The 22,631-nt window shown below is 37.7% G+C and overlaps 1 protein-coding gene across 4 annotated transcripts in view; it reads left to right on the top strand.

Annotated features, from left to right (window-relative positions):
• KIT (KIT proto-oncogene, receptor tyrosine kinase) overlaps positions 1 to 22,631 on the top strand; it is a 96,111-nt gene that overhangs the window by 41,220 nt on the left and 32,260 nt on the right. For all 4 annotated transcript variants that reach the window (XM_016195042.2, XM_016195044.2, XM_016195043.2 and 1 more), the window contains exons 3-7: positions 1,184 to 1,465; positions 2,946 to 3,082; positions 7,652 to 7,820; positions 13,261 to 13,450; positions 14,853 to 14,968. In XM_016195042.2, the coding sequence (XP_016050528.1) occupies positions 1,184 to 1,465; positions 2,946 to 3,082; positions 7,652 to 7,820; positions 13,261 to 13,450; positions 14,853 to 14,968 (894 nt within the window). The remainder of the gene's footprint in view (positions 1 to 1,183; positions 1,466 to 2,945; positions 3,083 to 7,651; positions 7,821 to 13,260; positions 13,451 to 14,852; positions 14,969 to 22,631) is intronic.

Below are 22,631 nucleotides of genomic sequence, written 5' to 3'. Positions count from 1 at the left end.
CAGGAGGTGAGGGTGGGAGGGCACCCCAGAGCCCATCAGGGACGGGTGGGAGGGCGCCCCAGAGCCCATCGGGGTCCCTGAACTGGAGGTGGGGAGCTGAACTGTGGCGGCGATGGGGAGGCGATGCATTCCCCCCCCCCCCGCCCGGCCCCAGTTCCTTGAGTCGGAGCGTTGCATCCTCAGCGCCGCAGATATGCATTTCACATATGTTCACAACGCTTTACCCTTGTTTACTAAAAAAATAAAATAAAATAAAAAGTCCTAGTTATCTTCACCCGATCCTTAGGAAACAGCCCCACCTCCACCTGACCCAGCAGCCGGCCACCGAGCCTGGCTTCGCCGCTGTGCTCCCTGCGGTCCGCTGCTCCGGGCGGCTTGTTACTGCCCACCCAGGTGCAGTCCCGGAGCCCTCCGATCACAACCATAACCCCTTCTCGGGCCTCGAAGTCATATGCCTGGCCCAGAATTGGCAGGTAGAGGGGCGGGGGTAGATGGCATAATGGTTATTCAAAGGGACTCTCCTGCCCAAGGCTCCAGAGTCCCAGGTTCAGTCCTCCCCGCACCACCACAAGTCAGAGCTGAGCAGTGCTCTGGTTAAAAAAGAAAAAAGTGTACTAAAGGGCGGTAGAGAATCAGGTTTTTCCCAGTACGGGTCTAAACGGAACGTCATCGTTTTTATCGAAGGCTTGTCAGCGACTTAGCTGATGAGTTATGGAGTCAGAATTCCAGGTGAGGTGTGTATTGTCTAATCGAAGGAATCTTGTTCGTAGAATTGAGCTTTTCCTTCTCGCGAGAGCTCGTGCTCGCTCTCTCGCTCTCCCTCTCCTCTCCCCTCTCTCTCCCTTCTCTCCTCTCTCCCTCTCCTCTGCTCTCCCTCCTTAAAATAAAAATAAATAAATAAATAAATAAATAAATAAAAAGAAAAGAAAAAATCTTTTCTATGTGGACTCAGGGAAATAGCCCAACTGACAGAACATTTTGTGGTCTCATATCCAATCCCTGGGGCGGCATGTATCAGAGTGGTACTCTGGGAGGCTCTCTATATCTGTCTTAATCTCATGGGAAATTTTCTCCCATGTGTAATAAGTAAATAAGTTTCTTTCTTAAAGAGAGGAGTTTTTTTTTTTTTAATATGTTGCAGTGCCTGTGACCAGCCATTCAAATTGTTTTGATGTGCTTGTAGATCCTGCAATGCCTTTCCTCTTCCACCTACCCCTGTACGGGAAAGAAGGCAGTGATGCGCTAGTCCGCTGTCCTCTGACAGACCCAGAGGTGACTGGGTACTCCCTCACTGGATGTGTGGGGAAACCCTTCCCCAAAAACTTGACATATGATGCTGATCCCAAGGCCGGCATCACCATCAGAAATGTGAAACGAGAGTATCATATGCTTTGCATGCGCTGCTCTGCCAACCAGGAGGACAAGAAAGTGCTGTCGCCAAAATTCACCCTGAAAGTGAGAGCAGGTATGGACTCTTTTTCTCTTTCTCCTGGGAAGCAGTGAATCCATTGATCTAGAGAATACTAGCTCCATCTTTGTGTCGTCACCCAGGCAGGTGGCTCTTCTGGATTTGCACAGCTTCAAAGTAATCTCAGCTTCCTGTGGAACCTTGACTTTGCTATCCCAGCACCACATGGACTGATCATGGCTGCCTCTAGCTGGGTGTCTGTCATCTGTTGCCATTGAAACTATACAACAGGAACAGTTTTTAAGCCTATTAATTTCAGGACACCTCAGTTTCTTCAATGTGCAGTGTTTCTCCTAATAGCAAATCCGTTGGCAAGCTTTAGAGATGCTGTTGGAAAAGTTTAGCATATAGACTCTTCAGTCTTTGATTTGCTGTCACTCTTTGAGTTGACTTTCCTCTCAGCTTTTATTTTATTTTATTTTATTTTGCCTCCAGGGTTATTGCTGAGGCTCAGTTCCTGCACCATGAATCCACTGCTCCTGGAGGCCTCCCCCCCCCTTTTATTGTCCTTGTTGTTGTAGCCTTGTTGTGGTTATTATTGTTGCTGTTGATGTCGTTCATTGTTGAATAGGACAGAGAGAAATGGAGAGAGGAAGGGAAGACAGAAAGGGGGAGATAAAGACAGACACCTGCAGTCCTGTGAAGCAACCCCCCTGCAGGTGAAGAGCCACGGGCTCAAACCCGCTTTGCGCCATTTGCGCTTAACCCACTGTGCTACTGCCCTACCCCCTTCTCTCAACTTTTTTAAATGCATTCTCAAATTGTTGACAATCTGAGGATGAAAGAAGAAATTGTCTTGGTCCTTGTTATTAACTGTGGCATTATGTAGGGTGTTCTGATATCTGGAAGATACCTAGGTATTGTATCCCAAGACCACCCAGTTCAAGACTAGCTAGCATTTAGCTACAAAGGCTCTTGAAAAAGTATAGTCATTGACATTAGCAAAGTTTAATGATTTAAACCTGAGATTTTTTTTTTCTTCAGAGAAAGCAAGGTATTTTCACAATGCGTGGGAGAGATGCCTATTTGGTCAAAAGAATGTAGCTAACTGTAGGCCATATCTTCATGAAGCCATCAAGGTTACACCAAGTAAAACCATCTCACTTTGTGAGGGTTTCTAATGGTTTCAAAATGGCATTGTTCAGGAGTTTTATGATTTCAAAGTAGACAGTCCCACCTTTTCACTCACTAATAATAACTGATTTAGTTGCTTAATATTTTCAGATATCCAAATAACACTGATTGGTTAGTACCATGCTTTATATTTCACTTAAGATGTGAAATATAAAGGGATGGGACACATAACTCTGGTGGGGGAACTGTATGGAATAAAACCTCTGTTATCTTACAGTCTTGTTAATCATTATTTGATCACTTATAAAAAATTAAAGGAAAAAAAGGTGACCAAAAATATGATAAGTGAAAAATCCCATGATGGAATAGAATGAATTGAGGACCATATTTCTTTTTATTCTAGCCATCAGAGCTGTGCCAACTGTGTCTGTGACCAAACCAAGCTACCTTCTTAAGGAAGGAGAGGAATTTGTGGTGACATGCATCATAAGTGATGTGTCTAGTTCTGTAGATTCAATGTGGATAAAGGGAAACAGTCAGGTGAGTGGATTGAGGCCTTCCTTTTCTCAATATATTCTGGTGTCTATGGTGGACGGTGTTACTGTATTTCTCTGGGAATGTGTTGAGGTAAATATTTCCTATGTGTGTAACACCTTATGTGATGTGTACATGTATGGTAACACGTCATGTGTTGCCCACTTATTTTAAGACAACCAGAGAGTTTCCAACTATTATATTATTTATGTTTCTTCAAATGACTTTAGTATGGAAATTAAAAGAAACCAATGGGTAACTGCCCCGAAAAACATGATCTATAAAGCTACTGTTTATAGTATTCAAGCCAGGTTATTTGAACTATTGGCAGGAGCGTCTGTCTTTTTCCCTTCCACATTTTAAAAGAATCAATGGTGTCATATATTAACCAGAAAGCTTTCATCCCCCACAATGTGGCCTATCTATTTAAGTGATGGATTTATTCTCATGTGAATCTTATTTCCTCCTTTGAGACTGGTTACCTGAGATCAGTTGCTAATGGTTTTCTATTTGTTTTAGTCACTATTAATAAAATAGTTATCTTTAGCATGAAACATTTGGACATGTTTAAGTTCCCATTCACTTAACAAATGCATATTGAATTCCCACTGTATGTTAGATACTAGGTAATGCATAACTTAAAATTAAATACATTTTAGCCAGATATATTTGAAGCTTCCATCCCAAATATTTAAATTTATAACAAAATATTTCAAATCTTTTTGGTTTCCCTAATACTTTTCTTTCAAAATTCTCACTATATGAGTTGTTAATAATAATTCTTGCTTGAATAACTTTGGCCTTCTGATTAATCAGTGGCCACACTGATTTTTCTTCAGTAAGCATGTATGCCTTACAGTGGGAGAGAAGAACTGCTATAACTTTTCTTCTCCTGCTTCTCTTCCTCTTCCTCCTGATGGTCATACTCAACATTGGCAATGTCATGCCTGTTTAAAGAATTCTTTGCTAAGCAAGTATCCATGGTGATTAGGGTAATGCCATAATGCAGAGCATCAGCATGGTATGTGTGTAGTCTTGTGATGGATGATACCTTGCTAAATGAAGCCAGCCATTGACTCGGAGAACGAATTATCCTATAAACTTGCTCTTTCAAACCAATGATTCCGAGAAACAAACTGTAGTATTCATATCATTTAATAAAAACAGTATCTTACATATAGTCTGTTTTGACTTTTTTTTTTTACTAGTCTTAAACAGGAGACTATCCCACATTAAGTAACTTTCTATAATTCTTGATTTCAGATGAGAGAACAAATGAGACTGTGTGTACATCTGAACATCTGTATAACTTGAAAATTAGCCATTCTTGAGATGAGAAATTAAATTGCCCCAGGCAATTTTTCTTCTGAGATATTTTTCCCAGGAGTCCTACATGCCATTCCCAATTAATCCACAGACACTGGCAGATACGCCTTCAATGTTGGGAATTCTTTGGGGAAATCCCATTGTGTACCTCCAAGGGTTAAGGAAAACCAAATCAGGTGCAAACAATATGTAATGTGTGGCTTGCAGATGGGACTCCTGGCTCTATGCCAAGGTTCAGTTATGCCTCTGTTATTAATACCCCTTGCCTTAATTTTGAATATTTAGCACTGTTAGCACTATCCAGTTATTTTAAAATGAAGTAGTATTTTATTCTGACCATTTAGAATTACCTCATAATGAAATTTAGAGTAGAGTGAGTATTTGAAGAATTGTTGCCATTGTTCGTACACATTATGAGTCTTAGAAGTTACCCAACACTGTGAGCTTGCTGAGCCTTTCTACTAGCTTCTGAGCCCTTGTATTTTTTACTTGCTTTTAATTGTGGTCTTTGATGGGATGTGGATTATGGTCACCAGTTTGGTGCACTGCTCATTCTGGCATTGACTGTTCAGTTTAGCCCATTTATGTAGACACTTGAATCCTCACAAGAACTAGAGGGAAGATATCGTAAGTCTAGAATCTGTTCTGTGACATGTTTATTGTTACTCTACCTTTACAGAGAAGTCTGTGATGTGATGAACCACCAGGAGAGGTCAGAGAAAATGTCACTTTACCTTACTGCCGCCTCTTGTTCACAGTTTATCTTATGCAGTGACAAGGCAGATTTCTGCCAATTACCAGAGAATATTTCAGATTGGGGTAGTTTCAAATCTACTTCGTGCTCAAACTAGAAAAAACCTTTAAAGACTGTTGTTGCCTCATCCCATTTAAGAAACAAAAGCTGAGGCTAACAGCATTCTTGATTTCCCTAAGATCTCACAGTTAGTTAACAAAACAGGCTTCTTTTCTACTTATTTAGAAACATTTAACTCTGGCAGTCAGCTTTTATGTGCACTAATTTCAATGTAAAATACTTTCAAAAAAATAGAACAGCATGAGATAAAAAAAGAAAATTTGTGGGGCCAGGTAGTGGCGCACCTGGTTGAACTGACATGTTACAGTATGAAAGGACCCGGGTTCGAGTCCCTGGTCCCCAACTGCAGGGGGAAAGCTTTGCGAGTGGTGAAGCGGGGCTGCATGTGTTTCTCTGTCTATCTCCTCCTTCCCTCTCGATTTCTGGCTGTTTCTCTCTAATAAATAAAGATAATAAAAAAAGAAAATTTGTAATCTCTTAGTTACATATATCATTTCTGTGTAATAAAAATATGATATGAACTTCTCATGTAAAAATTAATCTAGTAGACACAGGACTATTAGAGTTAAAAAAGAAAAAACAATGACATTAATTTTAATTATGTATTTTATTTCATCCAGCATATCACATCATATAATCAACATTAAAATTAGTGGAACAGTTTGTATTTTTTTTAGACTGTCTTCAAACACTGGGGCACATAGTTTATAAAAATATTTTACATGTTTTAATGAAAGAGAGAAGCAGAGCACTGCTTGGCTCTAGTTTATGGTGGTATTGGGGATTGAGCCGCAAACCTCAGTGCCTCAGCAAGAAAGTCTTTATATTTCTAGCACAATTCAATCTGTATGACTACATTTTAGTTGGCCATTTACTGGCATGTGGCTAGTACTTATCAATGTCATAATATCTGCATTAAGATTTATGTTCATTTTTCTTTTGTCTCTCTCTGCCTCCATGTATATGTTGTATCACTAAATGTAGTTTAAGCTGTGCTTGATTTATGCCTGTTAAGTAAAGTGACATGTTTCTTGTTTTCAGATATTCAGATAATTTTGATACCTGGCACATATTTAGGTTATCTCTGAGTTTTCACCTCAGTGAACATCTTCAAGTTTCTTAGGTTTTGTTGTTGTTTTCTGCACATTAATTTTCTGGAGTTGACCAGAGAGTCTGAACACACTGTCAAGTTCCTTTCCAGAAAGATAGTTCTGAGTTACAATACAATTAGAATGACCTAATGCACGTAATTCACTGCAGTCTGGATTGCAAGTCACCCTTGATCTTGTTCCTGTTTTCTTTCTCTCTCTCTTTCTTTTCTTTTCTTTTCTTTTCTTTCTTTCATAGTTGTTTTCCTGATTGTAATAGGAATGAATTCTTGCAAAAAAAATTTTAGAAGATGTGGAAAACTATATACTGTCTTTTTAAATCTTCTTATAGAGTGATTATAGTTTATAGTATGATTTCTCCTATGAGAAAGAGACAGTTTCTAGGACCTAATCCATGCACTCTTGAACCAATATTTTTCATTCATTTTATGTTAGATGATAGATAGAGAGAGACAGACAGGCTGGCAGACAGATGGGGAAGACATACCACAGCACTGGAGCTTCCTCCCTCCCTCCCCATGCTATGCAGCTCCCAGGACTTGAACCTGGGCCCCATTCATGTCAAGGTGCACAAACCATACAGGACAAGCTACCTCCATCCCTGCTCCCCCACTGCTCTTTAATAAGAATTCTGTCCATGAATCATATGCAGACATATAATAAAAGTGGGATATGATATCTGAAGAGTAAAATCATTTGTGTTCTCTTTAGTTCATGCCTAAATAATTTGGAAATTCATCTTCTACATGTTGTATCCCTTGAATCCATTTTAATAGATGTCAATATTGTGCTGCATAATGACCATAGGTTGAATTCCCAAGTTACAGACACTGTGGTTCTACTTTTATTCATGAAAGTAATATAATTGTTAATAAAATAAAAGATTTCTGTCATTAGTAGTGTGTTTTTTTATCACAAGGATATAGAATAAAAATTATATGACAAAATATTGAGAATACTTAAGTATGCCGACACATAAAATACCAGTATTCTGTATTATTTCTTACACAAGTTTTCAAAATTTTATCATGATGAAAAATTTAGCACTGCAGAGAGTTTAGAATTATATATGCTGTGGTTATTAAGACATGAATTTTCATGTTTTTCCAATCATTAATAATGACAATCTTTCAATGTAATCCTGTAATATGAAGTGTTTCAATGACAGATTTGTCATGATGCTTTATTATTCTTACTTAAGTAGTGTATAATGAATGCTAATGTGGAGAAGTTAATTGCTGCTATTTTTAATTTATCTGGGAAAGATCCTGAATACAAATTGTATGGTAATCTTTAATTTTTCTCTCCCTCTTCTGAATCCCACAGACTACAGCACAGGTAAAGAGTAATAGCTGGCATGTGGGTGACTTTGATTTTGTACGGCATGACAAGTTGACTATCGGCTCAGCAAGAGTTAGTGATTCTGGAGTATTCATGTGTTATGCCAATAATACTTTTGGATCAGCAAATGTCACAACAACCTTGGAAGTAGTAGGTAAATATCTCTATTAAAATGTATAAATTACTGACAGTAGTGAAAGAAGAAATTTCCACAGTTTCCTTTTTATGCAAATGAAACATAGAATACATTCTTAGAATTAAAATTTATCAAATGAATGAATGAGTGAATATATGAACATTATCACTGTCCTTTCTTCCTACTAGAAAATAAAAGGGACCCCACTTAATAAAGGGAAGTGGAAACTGGAACTGTAGCCATTCTCTGCACTACTCTCCCTACCCATCATACAAATGAAACTTTAGAGGAGCTTTTTCAAAAGTCCTAGTCCTTGGGGCTGGATGGTGGTATACTTGGTTGAGGGACAAATTACAGTGAACAAGGACCCAGGTTCAAGCCCTCAGGTCCCTGCCTGCAGGGCAAAACTTCTTGAATGGTGAAGCAATACTATAGATGTCCTCCTTCTCCCCCATCCCCATTAATTTCTCTCTGTCTCTAGTCAAAATAAATAAATACATGTTTTTTTTTTTAGTCCTAATCTTTGATGAATAATGACTTGAATTTGGAAATGGATATAGACTTTCTCTGTAGAGGAGCATAAATGTTAAACACCAACATGTCCTCTGAATCTCTTGGTGGTTCTCCTTGGTCTTCTGGCGTGCTGTTTCACCACTCATGGATGCTGGGTCATTTGTAGTACGGAACTTTGAGTTGGGTTTTGAGTCCTAGTATACCCCTCCCAGGCCCCTGCTTCATGCTGCCCTCTTTAAAGATCATGACATGAACCTTCTGGAAGGAGATTCATGGAAGTGTGGGTCATTGAATCCAGCATAAATTGAAACATGGGGACTTGTGTCCCATTCACCCTCTCATTGGTTTATCTTTTTCTGCCTTACCCTAGGAATCTCACTAAATGCTTATTTTGTAGGTATCTACTTATAGAGAACACAGTGTATTGAAGTACTTGTATCTCCACCCCCACCACCACAAGGTCTTTTGTTTATGCAGTCCCACTGCTCCTGTCAGACTTTTATTTTCCTTTCAATTTCAGACAGACAGACAGACAGACAGGGAGAGGAAGATGGAGATGCCACGGCGCCATTTGTGGAGTTTCCCACGGTGCCATGCATGGCCTCTTAGGTGGTACCAGGGTGATCCTTGCTTATGGTAAAATGTGTGCTCTACTGGGTTAGCCATCTCCCAGCCACTTGGTATTCTCAATTTATAGAAAAAGTATTAGAACACCCCACTTACATTTTTGAGCATTGTTTGAATTTAATCTTTCTTTTTTAATGCACCATATTCGTAGTGCTTGACTTTTATAAATACTTGTAGGGTGGTGAAAATTTTCATCATGAGCAATAATAAAATGATGTAATTCTCACTTTCACTTTTTTCCTTCCCCCTCGTATTTCTTCAATAATGTATGTAGCAATGCTAGAGTCCTGTGACTTGCCCCCACAATAATCACATATAATTTCTGTTTTTCTGCCCATGTTGTAATGAAAAGTTTTTTTGTTTTTTTTTACCAGATTGAACATGGAAAAGACTCTTTACTTTCAATTATACAGTCAGTCCAGAGAAAGACTGTTACTCTGTCCCTAAATGTGATTGTGAACCATTTATTAATTTGAATAGAAGGCGATGCTTTTAAAATATTAAACTCCATAAGTGCTAATTTGCTAAGTTGATTAGGGAGCATGTTGATATATCAGCTTCAGCTCCAGAAAGCAATTAGTAAGGATGTTTTGAGCATATTGTTGTATGTAATCAGATTTTTTAAATGCATTCATCAATTTCCAAGAATATAACTGTGTAACTGGAAAGATGTGTGGCAGTGAAACTTGAATCTGGTTTTGTATTGTTTCAGGAGTGGGTTAGAATGAGACAGAGGGTTAAAGAATAGGAAAACTGTCAAGGGAGGGGATGGGATACGGAGTTCTGGTGGTGGGAATTGTGTGGAATTGTACCCCTGTTATCCTATGGTTTTGTCAGTGTTTCCTTTAAAACAAAACAAACAAAAAAAAAGAATAGACATGAACAGGAAGAAACAAAGATAAAAGTTATTTCTTTCAGGGGCTAGGATGCAACATGAACTGAAGGAGAGAACAAGACTTCAGAAAGGCTCAGCCTGGTTCTGAGTTGGGGCTCTGCCACTAAACTTAAAGAGTGTACCCAATTTTAACTTTCTGTACTTCCTTATTTGGGAAACACAGCCTCTAATTTTCAAGACAGTGGAAAGGAAAAAAAAGGAGTACATTTTAAAGACATGCCTAGGGCAGTGTTTGCACTTGACTAAATGTTACTGCATCACAAGTTTGATGATACATGAGTACATAAAGTACAATTTAAAAGAGTATATCATTTGTGTTATACATAGCTGAATGGAGTTCTTTGATTCTAATAATTTTATACTTCATGAATTTGAAGTTCTATTCCATTAAGGAGCGTAACACTATATTGAGCAAACTAGACTTGTAGAAAAGCGTATGTTTTTTTTTCCTTTATTGGAGGATTAATGTTTTACATTAAACAGTAAATACAATAATTTTTACATGCATAACATTCCTCAGTTTTCCACATAAAAATACAACCCCCACTAGGTCCTCTAGAAAAGCCTATGTTAAGGCTGGGGGTATGTATTGACCTGCCAACAACCATATCCAAATAAGAAACAATTCCAGAAATCAGAACTCCCACCTCTGCACCCCAAAAAGAATTTTATCCCATTGTCCCAGAGTGATCAACGATAGGGAGGTTTCCAATGTAGGGGATGGGACACAGAACTCTGGTGGTGGGAACTGTGTGCAATTATACCCCTTTTATCTTACAATTTATAAGTTAATATTAAACCACTAATAAAAAAGTTACAAAAATTTTAAGTAAAAAAGAGAAGCATGTTTTATCTGTGGTAACTATTGAAGAAATAATTTATTGAAAATGTTGTCTATAGTATTTGAATAGTTTGCACTGTTTGGTGGTATCTTTGGACTTATGTCCTATAGAAACAAAAATTTCAGAGTAACATTTATTTATTCCTCCCAAATTAAATTATGAAAAGAATGGCAAAGAGTACTAGTTATGATTCAGTATTAGAACAAGTTGTGGTTTCTATTTACACTTTTCACCTGGGTATTTTTTAATTTTCACCTAGAAAATCTTTTTTCACTTGGTACAAAGAATAGATTACTCTGTTTTTCATCCTGAATCTATAGGAAACTAAAGGGGAGTTAATGCTATCACTGTATGTGGCAATTCAGTGCAATTAGCTACCGCGCCAAAGTTTTAACTTTTAAAATCAAGTTTAACTTTTAAAATCAGTTTAACTTTTAAAATCAAGTTTAAATTTTTGAAGAAAAAAAGAGAGAAGAATGAAATTAAATTTATTTCAGAATCCCACTAACAATGTAAACTTTTTGAAAATATAGTTATTATCACCAGGGATTTACTACTGTGGCTGACCTTTTCAGACAGAGAGAGACACAGAGTGATAGGAAGAGAGGGAAAGATGCTATAGCACTACAACTTCTCCCATTTGCAGTTGGGCCCAGGCTCAGACCTGGATTGTGCATATGACAGACATATGCTCTCAGGCAGGTTTATAGAATGTTGTATACTATTTATTTATTGTGTGTGTATGTGTAGTAGGGTTTTTTTTTAATGATTCACGTAATTTTATCCCCTTTCTAGCTGAAAGTGTAGTCTCTGAGATCTGCTATCCTATGAAGAGGCCAATCTTGCCTTCTCACAGACAAGGCAAGATAAGTAAGGGAAAACAAAGTTAACCTTGGACTATGAGTGCTATATTGCTCCAAAGCAAAGGACTCTGGGGAATGAGGGAGAGGCGTTGGGGTCCTGGTATATGATGGGAGAAAAGAACATAGGCTGAGAGAGTGCGTGTCTTACCGACACTTAGGCACCTATTATGGGGATGAGATACTGTACCCATGTGCCAACTGTACTGTAACCCACTACCCCCAAATTAAATATATATATGACTTTGTGGCAGAGTCGAGACTCTGCCATTGGGAAGCTAGCTACATGACTTTCCAGAACTTGGTTTTCTATATCTATAGTTAGGAAGTACTAGCATTCTTATTCAGTATTTATTTCACGTTAAATACTTGTCAGAATTACTAAATAAAATGTATCCTAATATACTTAAGGCAATTCATGACATACAGTGTTACATAAATAGTGTCTATAAGATAATATTAACAGTTCTTTCATTACATTCTCTTAAAAGTTATTTCTTCTAATTATTATATGACCATCTCTAACAGTATTTTTATATAGCCAATGCTGTTTTCTCCTTGCAGAAATCTACTCACTAAGAAGAGTTATTAAATGGAAGTTACAGAATAAAATCAGAGTAGATTACTTAATCTATATTGCTGCTAATGCTTCCTGAAAAATTTGTTCCAATTTATAGTGTGTCATTTAGTATCCTGCTTTTGCCACTCTTGCAAAGTTAGAACCCATTTCAAATTAGTTGTGTTGTTGCTTTTCCATAGAATGGATATACTTCTTCATAGCTTTAAGTTTTGTTATTTTTAATAAGTAAAAAGTGATGTTTTATTTTAGTTAGTAGTTTAAATATTTTCCTTCCTTTCCCGTAGCTAGATTATTTTACTATATACATACCTTGGTATGTTTTTCTAATCAGGTTTGTCTTTTATGACTTTGTTTTTCTCTCTAAAACACCTGAAAACACCCCCCCACACACACACACACACCCCAAAAGGAGCTCATGGAGTCAGTTTTGAATGGAGCAATAGGAAGTAGTTTTGTTGTTAGTTAAAATTTTGATTTGTTAAAATTGCTATATTTCACTCATTTGTGATGCATGATGTGAAGAGGAGACCTAAATTTATTTTTCTTCAAGTGCTAATAGGCATTTTTTTGTATGTTTTCATTGGACATTATGATTTTCTTTCTTTTGACTGCTAATACCTTTGTATTATATATGCAGTTATATTGCCTCTGGGGTGTGGGCCATTTAGTCCAAATACATTTTGGGGGGGGGGGGGGAGAGAAGCTGAGGCCTAATCACTCCCATAAATTTCTGTTTTGTCTTTGCTATTATCTAATAGGGTGACAGGGACCAAACCAAGGTCCTTGTGCGTGTATGGCACACACTCTGCCACTGAACCACCTCTTAGACCCTCCTCCAAATATTTTTAACCTAATAAACATTAAGACTGGTAGTTCCAAAAGACTTCTAAGGGGGTACATATCATGAAAAGACCTAGATGGGAAATAAATATTTCAAATGTACTGTCACTTTGAGAAAAATAAAATTTAAAATTTCTAGTTTAAATTTTCTTACTTAGGTCAGGGTCAAAAGAAAAGATGAATAGTCTTACTCATCATTGTCAACCAATACTAGAAACTTTTTTTATCTTTGTAATCCAAACAGGAAGTTTTTTGGCTGAGTATTAATGTTATTTTTCTATTATTATTCTGTTATAATTAGATAAAGGGTTCATTAACATCATCCCCATAATGAATACTACAGTATTTGTAAATGATGGAGACAATGTCGATCTGAGTGTTGAATACGAGGCATACCCTAAGCCTGAACACCAGCAGTGGATATATATGAACAGAACGTCTACTGATAAATGGGAAAATAGTCCCAAGTTTGAGAATGATAGTAATATCAGGTAAGAAAGAAGTCTCATATAGGGATTATACATTTTCTTCTTCCGTTGCACTTGGGTGTGGGAAACTGACATGGTAAGATGTCATGGTACATAAAGGTGCAGTACATGCACCTATGAGCAGTGTTAGGTGAGGACTTAACTGTACTGCAAAGGGCATTAGAAGGCAGTACTGAAGGTATAAGGAAAATCAGGAGACTGTGACCTTAAGAGAAGACAGGTGAGAGCAGTATAACTGACTTTGTTGCCAGGGCCCCGAACTTCCTACTTGGAGACAGCCTGGGCTTTTGCTAAACAAGTAGAAATAAAGCATAGTGGACAGAGTCCGGGACACCAGTGAGGAGCTGGTGAGCAGACAATGGTGAGCAGGGAAGGACATGGCCAGGAGAGCGAGCTACAGTCTGTGCCAGCCTCCTGTCATTCCATATTCTTAGAGGACAGACATCTGCCCCACATGAAGAGAAAGAGAGAGAGAGAGAGAGAGAGAGAGAGAGTGTGTGTTATTTTATTTTTTTACCTCCAGGGTTATTGCTGGGGGGCTTGGTGCCTGCACTTCTTCCGTAGCCAGTCAACAGTGTCAGGTTGAGCCTGATGTAAAGTTTCGAGACCTCCTTTGAATCTGGAGAGGTGGCAGTCGTTGACTATGTGGGTCATAGTCTGTCTGTAGCCGCAGGGGCAGTTCGGGTCGTCTCTGGCTCCCCAGCGATGGAACATAGCGGCGCACCGGCCATGGCCTGTTCGATAGCGATTGAGGAGGGCCCAATCATAACGTTCTAGGTCAAAACCCACTGTTCCTGAAGGCTACTTTCCCCCTTTTGTTGCCCTTGTTGTTTTTCATTGTTGTCATTGTTGTTCGATAGGACAGAGAGAAATTGAGAGAGGAAGGGAAGATGGGAAAAATAAGACACCTGCAGACCTGATTCACCACTTGTAAAGTGACCCCTTGCATGTGGGGAGCTGAGAGCTTGAACTGGGACCCTTATGCTGGTCCTTGCGCTTCACACCATGTGCGCTTAACTCACTGCACTACCACCCAGCCCTGTGTGTTCTGTTTTTAAAATGAATGTATTTATTTTGGGTAGAGATAGAAAATGAGAAGGAAGGGGGAAGTAGAGAGGGAGATATTTACAGTCCTGCTTCACCATTCTTGAAGCTTCCCTCCTGCAGGTGGGGGCCATGGATTTGAACTTGGATCTTTGTATAGTATAATGTGTGTACTCATTCAGGTACAGTACCATGAGCTCCTCTGTGCTTATTTTTCTTTTTTCTGATCTTGTTAATACTGAATTAAGTGAATTGGATTTCCCCTTCAAACAGCCACATATTGCCAGGTAGAATTCATGAAAGATACACACTCTTAGGCAGACCATTCATGAGGGATCGCTTTGTTGTCCTTCCTTTGTAGATATGTAAGTGAACTTCATCTAACCAGACTGAAAAGGAATGAAGGAGGCACTTACACATTTCTCGTGTCTAACTCCGACGTCAGTGCTTCGGTGACATTTTATGTCTATGTGAACAGTAAGTAAAACAAATACCTCCTTATCTTTTTTTTTTTTTTTTGTACTTTAAGTTGTGGCTCATGTTTGTAACAGCTGTAGAATTGAGTTCATTGTGTGCTATGTAAATACTGTTTCATGATAATTTTGACCTTAACGAAGGCCCGTGGTTTGGTGGTTGGAAGAATGTATAAGAACACCGATTTCTTGACCTACATTTCACTGACCGCATGACCTTGTAGATATTGCTCAAATTTTGGTGCTGCCTGTGTAATAAATGGGGAGAGGGCAGAGAAGTTTAAAACAGTTGCTTATGAGAAAATGCATTACTACTGATTGTTGAAATAGGAAACCAGAAGTTGAACTGGAGCTTGGTTATGGTATTAGATGGGAGAGAGACATGCTATCAAGCCCAAACATGATTTCCTTGTGCAGTAATTTCTTATGGAGGGGGGGCTGTGATGTTATTTGTGTTTGGATTGTACTTCTAAGATGAATGCAGCATCAATTCAGCTCAGCACTAATAGAATCCTCGCTGCCTACCATGTGACTGATACGTGAGAAGGGAGCAAGTGGTTTAAGCTGAAAAGTTGGCACATGAAGACCTGGCTCTTCCGTATGATGGTCCACACTCCCACATCATCTTAGACAGATGTCTCTGCTCAGAGGTTGGGTTCCAGGGTGTGTCCTTACAAGCTGGAACTTGGGTCAAGTGCCAGAGTCTTTCCTCCTTGCTCTCCTTGGATGCTTACCTGGATTCGCAAGGAAGGACAGCAGGTACATGCGGCACTTCCACACATCAGCCAGATGCCTTCAAAGATAGTGTTCCATGGGAGTGGCCCAAAAAAATGGCCACTGAAATTAGCCAGAATGAGTGTGGGGGTGCAGGGGGTGAGAGGACAATCTGGAACACTCCCTAGAGAACAACATAGTTTTTGTAGTAAGTGCTTCTGTTTTTTTTTTTTTTTTGCCCCATGGAGGTAAAGGATGGAATCCAATTTCTTTACCCTTCACATGCTTTCTTGCCGTGGTTTTACAGCTTTATCTCATTGATGCTGCAGCTCAGCAGTATGGTGGATGGATAATCAAGTTCACTTACAAAGGAACGAGGTGCTTCTATGTTTGAATAAAAAGTATACTATTGCTGTTCAACATTTCCCTTTGGACACAATAGTAGAACGCCCCCCTCATATGTAAGAGTCTCTGGGTTTGATTCCAGAAGACCACATGGGAAGACCAAGGAGAATGACATGGATGGTGAAAGCAGTACTTCTCTCTCTCTTTCTCTCTCTCTCTCTCTCTCTCATTCTTAACGTAGAACTGGGGTGTAGTGTGGGGGCTAATAATGCACATGAAACCCTGGGTCATATTAAAAAAACATTATTAACTATAGGCATTCTCAGGATCTCTAATATGATAATGTATATTGTGCCTTCCCTGTCAGGGGCCATGGAATGAAGTTATATTCCAAACTTGTTTGACCACAGAACTCTCTTTTCCTTTCCCAGTGGAATCATGTTAATTAACATCTCAATTCCACCAAACAGTTTTGATTATATGGTACCTCTTTGGCCTACAACTCAAATATCTCTACATTAATTCAGATGTTAATCAGAGGAGCTTAGTGTATTACACATGGGCAAAATTACCTACTTGTGAAAAATCTTAATATTCAGGTAATTTAAGAGATGATTGCAGATAAGTCAGTCTCCATCCATAATATGCAAACAGTCCACAGCAAAGTATATTTTGGGTGTGCCAGTGCAATGCATCTTACACTGTCTATGGAAAAGAAACCTTTAAAAAATATTTCCAATTTATTTGGATCAATACTTCTTATGAAATCTAGTACAAGCCAATAATTATTAGAGAAGCTAAATGAAAAAGAATGTATATAAAATTCAAGCTTGGAATTTTTATAATAGATTCAATTGATATAAACACCAATGTTGCATTGCTTCTTTGAAATACTTATTCTCAGTTTTCTGTACTTAGCTTTTATGGGCTAATAACAGCAGGTCAGACTTGACCTATTCCACACATCTTCCTCTGAGAAGTTCGGCATTAAGAATTTAATAAAATTAAATGCCACCTGTACTTCTGTTTCCTTGCCTTCAAGGTCAAGGGGGCATTGAAGTTCTGTCTCCCTTTGACTTGTTTCTGTTTGCTAGTGGGTGGTCCTCCAGTTGGCCCTGAGTAGTTGAGATTAGTGAGACATCTCTGAAGGTACCTTTATTTTCATCTGTAGCATTTTACTTGTGGGCTAATTTGCCACTGACAGGAACAGTAGTAATCTACTTTGCTGGTGAACTCCTGCTTGTTTGAAACTAAGCAAGTGGCATTATTAACCTTCCCAACGATCCTTTTTTTGGTCTCAGTGTTTGTGCAGGAGACCTTTTCTGGGGCTGGGTTGCAGATTTGCACCTGGCTTTGATTGAGCTCCAAATGCTTTGACAGTGGTAGCATTTTAGTGTGAAATTTAAAACATCTGCCTCTGTGAAACCTGTCCTACTAGCTCTTCATAGATATGGTTAGCTATAATAGTTTTTTTTTTTTTTGTCGTTATTCAATAGAAGATTCACTCTATTAAAATGGTATAGGTTTCAGGTGAGCATTGACTAAAATGTGACTCCTCATTCTCCTTCAAACTTATGATTCCCCTTCGCAACTGGGAACCACTGATGGGTCTTCTAGTCCAAACGTTTGTGTGACTTTTGTTTTATTCAAAAGATTTCTGGATAGAAGACTTCCAGGGCAAGATATTTTTAGTGTTAAAATTTAAAACCTTAAGCTAAAAATAGCTTTTAAATCTAATCCAAGGAGCAGTGCTCATGGCGACATACCATTTTAGTTGAGCCAAGTACTATAGTTTATTCTATAAATAAGCTCAGCCTCAGGGGTGAAAGGGATTGTGCTCTGCAAAATGCAGAATCAATAAAAATCAGAATAATAGATGCATAGTATTAATGCAGAAATTTAGGCCACTTTTGCTCAGCAACATTGATGCGTAATTACTTAATAGATTCAGCTGTGAAGCATGCTCATGAAAAGCCTTGATTTTGAACAGCTAAATGTTTGGTGGTTGAAACACTCTTTCGAAAATTTCACATGTAGATTTGAGTATATTGTCAGTGTGTGATGAATCAGTTGCTTATGTGGGACGCCTTAAATATCATGTTCTGTCAGTTTTTGGTAATTGAATTATATGTAACATGTTGAATTTAAAAATACCACAGAGCTGTTTTTAACCTTTTTAACCAAAGCATTGTTTAAGTGGATCTTTGAGCTGTCAGAGAGGTGACTTAGTAGGTAGAGTACAAGACTTAAATAGGGAGCCAGGTGGTGGCACACCTGGTTGAGTATATACATCACAATGCATAAGGATTTGGGTCCAAGCTCCTGATTCCCACCTGCTAGGAGTGGGAAGAAGCTTCATTAGTTGTGAAACAGTGCTTCAGATATCTCTATTTCCCCCACCTTCTCAATTTCTCTGTCTCCATCTTCAGTGAATAAATAAATAAACAAGACTTAAATAGGTTTATGAGGTTGCTCAGTATATGAAAAATAGTTTATAGTGATCAAGAACTATGTAACATGCTTGTCATTTTTGAGCAGATCTTCCAGGGAAACTAATGGGAGTTTTAACTTAAAAAAAAAAAAAGAAAGAAAGAAGAAGAAGGAGGAGGAGGAGGAGGAGAAAGGAAAGAGAAAAAGAAGGAAGAAGTTTAAAAAGCACAAAGAAGTCTGTTTTTTTTTTTTTTTGCATTGAACCCACACAGCTTTAAATTACTCTAAATTTCTTACTGAAGAGATAGTCAAAAGTCAGGTACTTACTTCTAAAAAGAATATTTATACCATTTGGAGAAAATGGCTATTTGTTTAAATAATAGATCAAAACTGGGAGAAGAGAGTTTAAAGGTTGTAAAATTATACCCATTTCTTAATAGGCAGTACTCTTTCCAAAGTTTGTGGCGATGTTATAAATAATGACATTATCTAGTAGCATGTGATACTTGTTTAGAAACCTATGGTTTCTTTGGTTTTGATGAATTCCACAGAGGTTCTTACCAGATACAGGACAAATAAAAGGTCAAAAATGCAACTTAATCCTAATTTATTCACTTGCTTTTTCTTCCCTTATATGTATTTAACTAAATGTCAAACTCCTAGGAGACAAATATTAATTAGTAACATAAATCTAGTTAATCTTGCCTTGACATTTCAAATACCCCATGTAGATCCTGAGATAATTTCTGTAATTGTGGAAAGATATTGTGATTGATGTGATAGATCAGTTTGCTTTTCAAACTTCTGGAATGACTTAAAGATTATCTACTAAGCTCCCCTCCCAATTTTATGGATGTATGATTGACAAATAAAATTGTAAGGTATTTAAAGTGTACAGCATGATAGTTTGGTGTATGTATACATTGTGACTGGATTGTCTACATCAAGGTAATACAGCTATCACATCACATATTTATTCCAGGTTCTTTATAGTAAGAACATTTAAATTTCAGTCTTAGCAAATTTTAATTACACACCACAGTATTATCAACTGTAGTCACCATGTTATATATTAGATACTCATACCTTATTCATTGAAAGGTTGCACCCTCTTAATAACCTTTCTCTATTTCTGCCTCTCCAAACCCCTTGAAACTACTTTTGTACTTTCCATTCTTATGATATTGGCTATAAACTTATTTATTTTTATAAACCTTTGAATGTAATGTTGTATTTTAAATTATTTATAGGACAGAGAAATTCAGAGGGAGGTAGAGAGGGAAAAAGAGAGACATCTGTAGCATTGCTTCACCACTCATGAAGCTTTACCCCTGCAGGTGGGGAATGGGAGCTTGAATACAGATCCTTGATGATACTTTTGCACTCAACCAGATATGCCACCACCCAGCACTAATTATTTACTGATAAGTGAAAAAGAAGCAGAACATCACTCTGTCATATGTGAGATTGAACTTGGGACATCATACATGCAAATCCTGTTCTCTACCTTCTCACACTCCCTGGGTGCTTAACTTATTATTTTTTTTAAGACTCCATGTATAAGTGATGCCACGAAATATTTTCTTTCTCTGTCTGACTTATTTTTTCTTAGTGTAATGCCCTTAAGATTCATGCTTATTGTTGTAAATGGCAGGACTTCCTTTTTTTTTTTTTAAGGTGAAACTATATTCCATTGTGTGTAAATGGATCTATTTTCTTTATCCATTCATCCATTGATGGGTTGCTCTTATATTTTATCTATTATGACTATTCCTACAGTGAGCATGAGGGCACAGGTATTTCTCTTTGAGAATGGTTTTGTTTTCTTTGCTTATATAACTAGAAGTGAGACTGTTGTACCATATGGTATGTAGTGCCATCTTTAATTTCCCGAGTAACCTTCATGTTATTTTCCATAGCAGCTGTACCAGTTTATATGCTCATCTCCAGTGCACAGTGGCTCCTTTTTCTCTGCACTCTGGCCAAATTTTATCTGTTATCTTTATGATAACAGACATCCTAACAGGTGCGGGTGATAGCTCAGTGTGGTTTTGATTTGTCAGTAACTTTAAAATGACTCTTCAAAGCATGTTATCTGACAGCACTTCCAGATCAGTATTATGGATTTAAAATCTGTGGTAAATGATAACTTTGGGGCCATAACACTCTCCCCAATCTCAAAAGTCTATTCTTTGTTGACAAACCTACCAGTTGAGTGAGTATTGTGACTCTTAGGTAGTGGCAGCAGGAGAGCAGGCAGGACAAGCAAAGCATAGAGACGGAAGGTCTCATCTTCACTGTTGGGCTAACATGGATCAAACCCAGAGAGAGTTAACTGAGATTTGTTCTTCACATACCTGCTGAACCACACCAAATTAACTCTCAAAAGTCACCAATCTCACTCTATTTATGGTAGAGTGTTAACAGGGGGTTGAAACAATTTAAGGAGATGCTAAATAATATATTATTTCTAAATCACTGCATCATATAATTAACATCTTGTCTAGTGTGATTATTGATACATCATACAGTATATCCACATCAGTAGAAGCAATAAATCATCCACAGTGAGGCTGGTTGATGAGGTAGCTTCCTTCTGACCCCAATTGCAAAAAAAATATAGACTTTTATGCAGATTTGGTCATAGCTAAATTTTGTTATGGATGACTAGACTATTCTTCTTCCAGAGAGAAGCTACTAGAAGTGGAAAACTTTACAAACTAATCTCATAACCAGCCAGCCATTTGTGAAAGGTGATGATAGACAACGTTCCAGCCAGCCATGTGGGTCCCGGTCCTGCCTGGAAGACTGGGGGACCTTTTTCTAGGGTAAAATAATAATGGCAGGTTGTCTTTAAGGACAGGTTAATTTGGGGACTTTCTGTGCCTTTTAAAATCTACACAAAAACAAGAAAGTGAAGTTACGATAACATTTCCTACTTGGAAAATGGAAATCTTCTTTTACTACTTAACCTGTTAACCTTTCTATCTTCATTTTTTTAAACAAGGTCTTCCAAATACTTGGATACCTAACCATACTTATGGTACAAGCTAAAAACATTGAGATTGATTGCTGGTATATTCATCCATTGAATTTTGCTTGAGAGGCCATGCTTTTTACTTTTGGGATTATTTCCTCCAGTAGGTTATTTATATCAGACCTAGTCCCAAATTAAATATTGGCATCCTTAATCATTAAGTAAACTCAGTGCTCAATTAGTTTTTTATTTATTAGCTTGCTTTCAAGAGTATGTTGTAAGACTACTGTAGTAACAAGAGCTTAGTTTGTGCAAACGTGTGTGTACTGAGACAGTACACACACGTTTTCTCTTATTATGTAACTGTTATGTGAAGGTCAAGGGCAGAAAAACTGGAAGATATAAATAGGCAAATATAGCAATCATGCAAGTTTTAATTGTACCTTTTAAAATTTATTTGCATTGTGTGGATGGCTGGTGATAATATATACCTTACTATATAGTGTTCCAGATCATTTCTAAACATTCATACTTCAGAACAAAATGTGGTTCTTTTTGTGACCTGATTTGGTGTTGAGAGATGAATTCAATATGATTTGGGGCATCTCACTGCATGGAGAGCTTGCAACTTCTTTAACTAATGTCTGATGCAATATTGAGATGTTATGGAGTATGAGGTGGGATTCTGAAGTGATGTGACAAGTTTTCAAAGAAACCCACTAGGCAATCAGAGTTGGTAATTACCTTGTTTAGTCTCAAATGAGCAACCTTGCCTAAGTGCCTAAAACTCCAAAAGGTTGTCATCTGTTGTATCTTTCACATGCTCTGTCTTGAACATATATCAGGGAGGACACACTGGAATGGCTTTTTAACGGCAGTTTAAAATTAAAGAATTTTTTTCAGATTGTCTTAGTCTCGTAGCTAATCTACATAAAAATAGTTGCTTGTCTTTTTGCATTGACTTTTTTTTTATATACTAATGTATGTTCATTTGAGAAAACTGACAGTGTGTGAATTCTTTTTTTATTTTCTTTTCCTGAACTTAAAATGAGTTTCTGCTCTTAAATTGCTTGGGAGTTATAAGTGTTGCTTTTGATGTGACACTTTAATATCTCCTTCTCCAAAGAAAGAGAACCTCTGTGGATCCTAGTTATGACTTTTTTTTTTTAGTTTGTAAATCCAAAGTAATTTATTTTTAATT

This window comes from Erinaceus europaeus, chromosome 3 (assembly GCF_950295315.1).
Source record: "Erinaceus europaeus chromosome 3, mEriEur2.1, whole genome shotgun sequence".
In the NCBI taxonomy this organism is placed as follows: Eukaryota; Metazoa; Chordata; class Mammalia; order Eulipotyphla; family Erinaceidae; genus Erinaceus; species Erinaceus europaeus.
The sequence above is the reverse complement of the archived record's forward strand: the minus strand, read 5'-3'. Positions and strand labels throughout refer to the sequence as shown.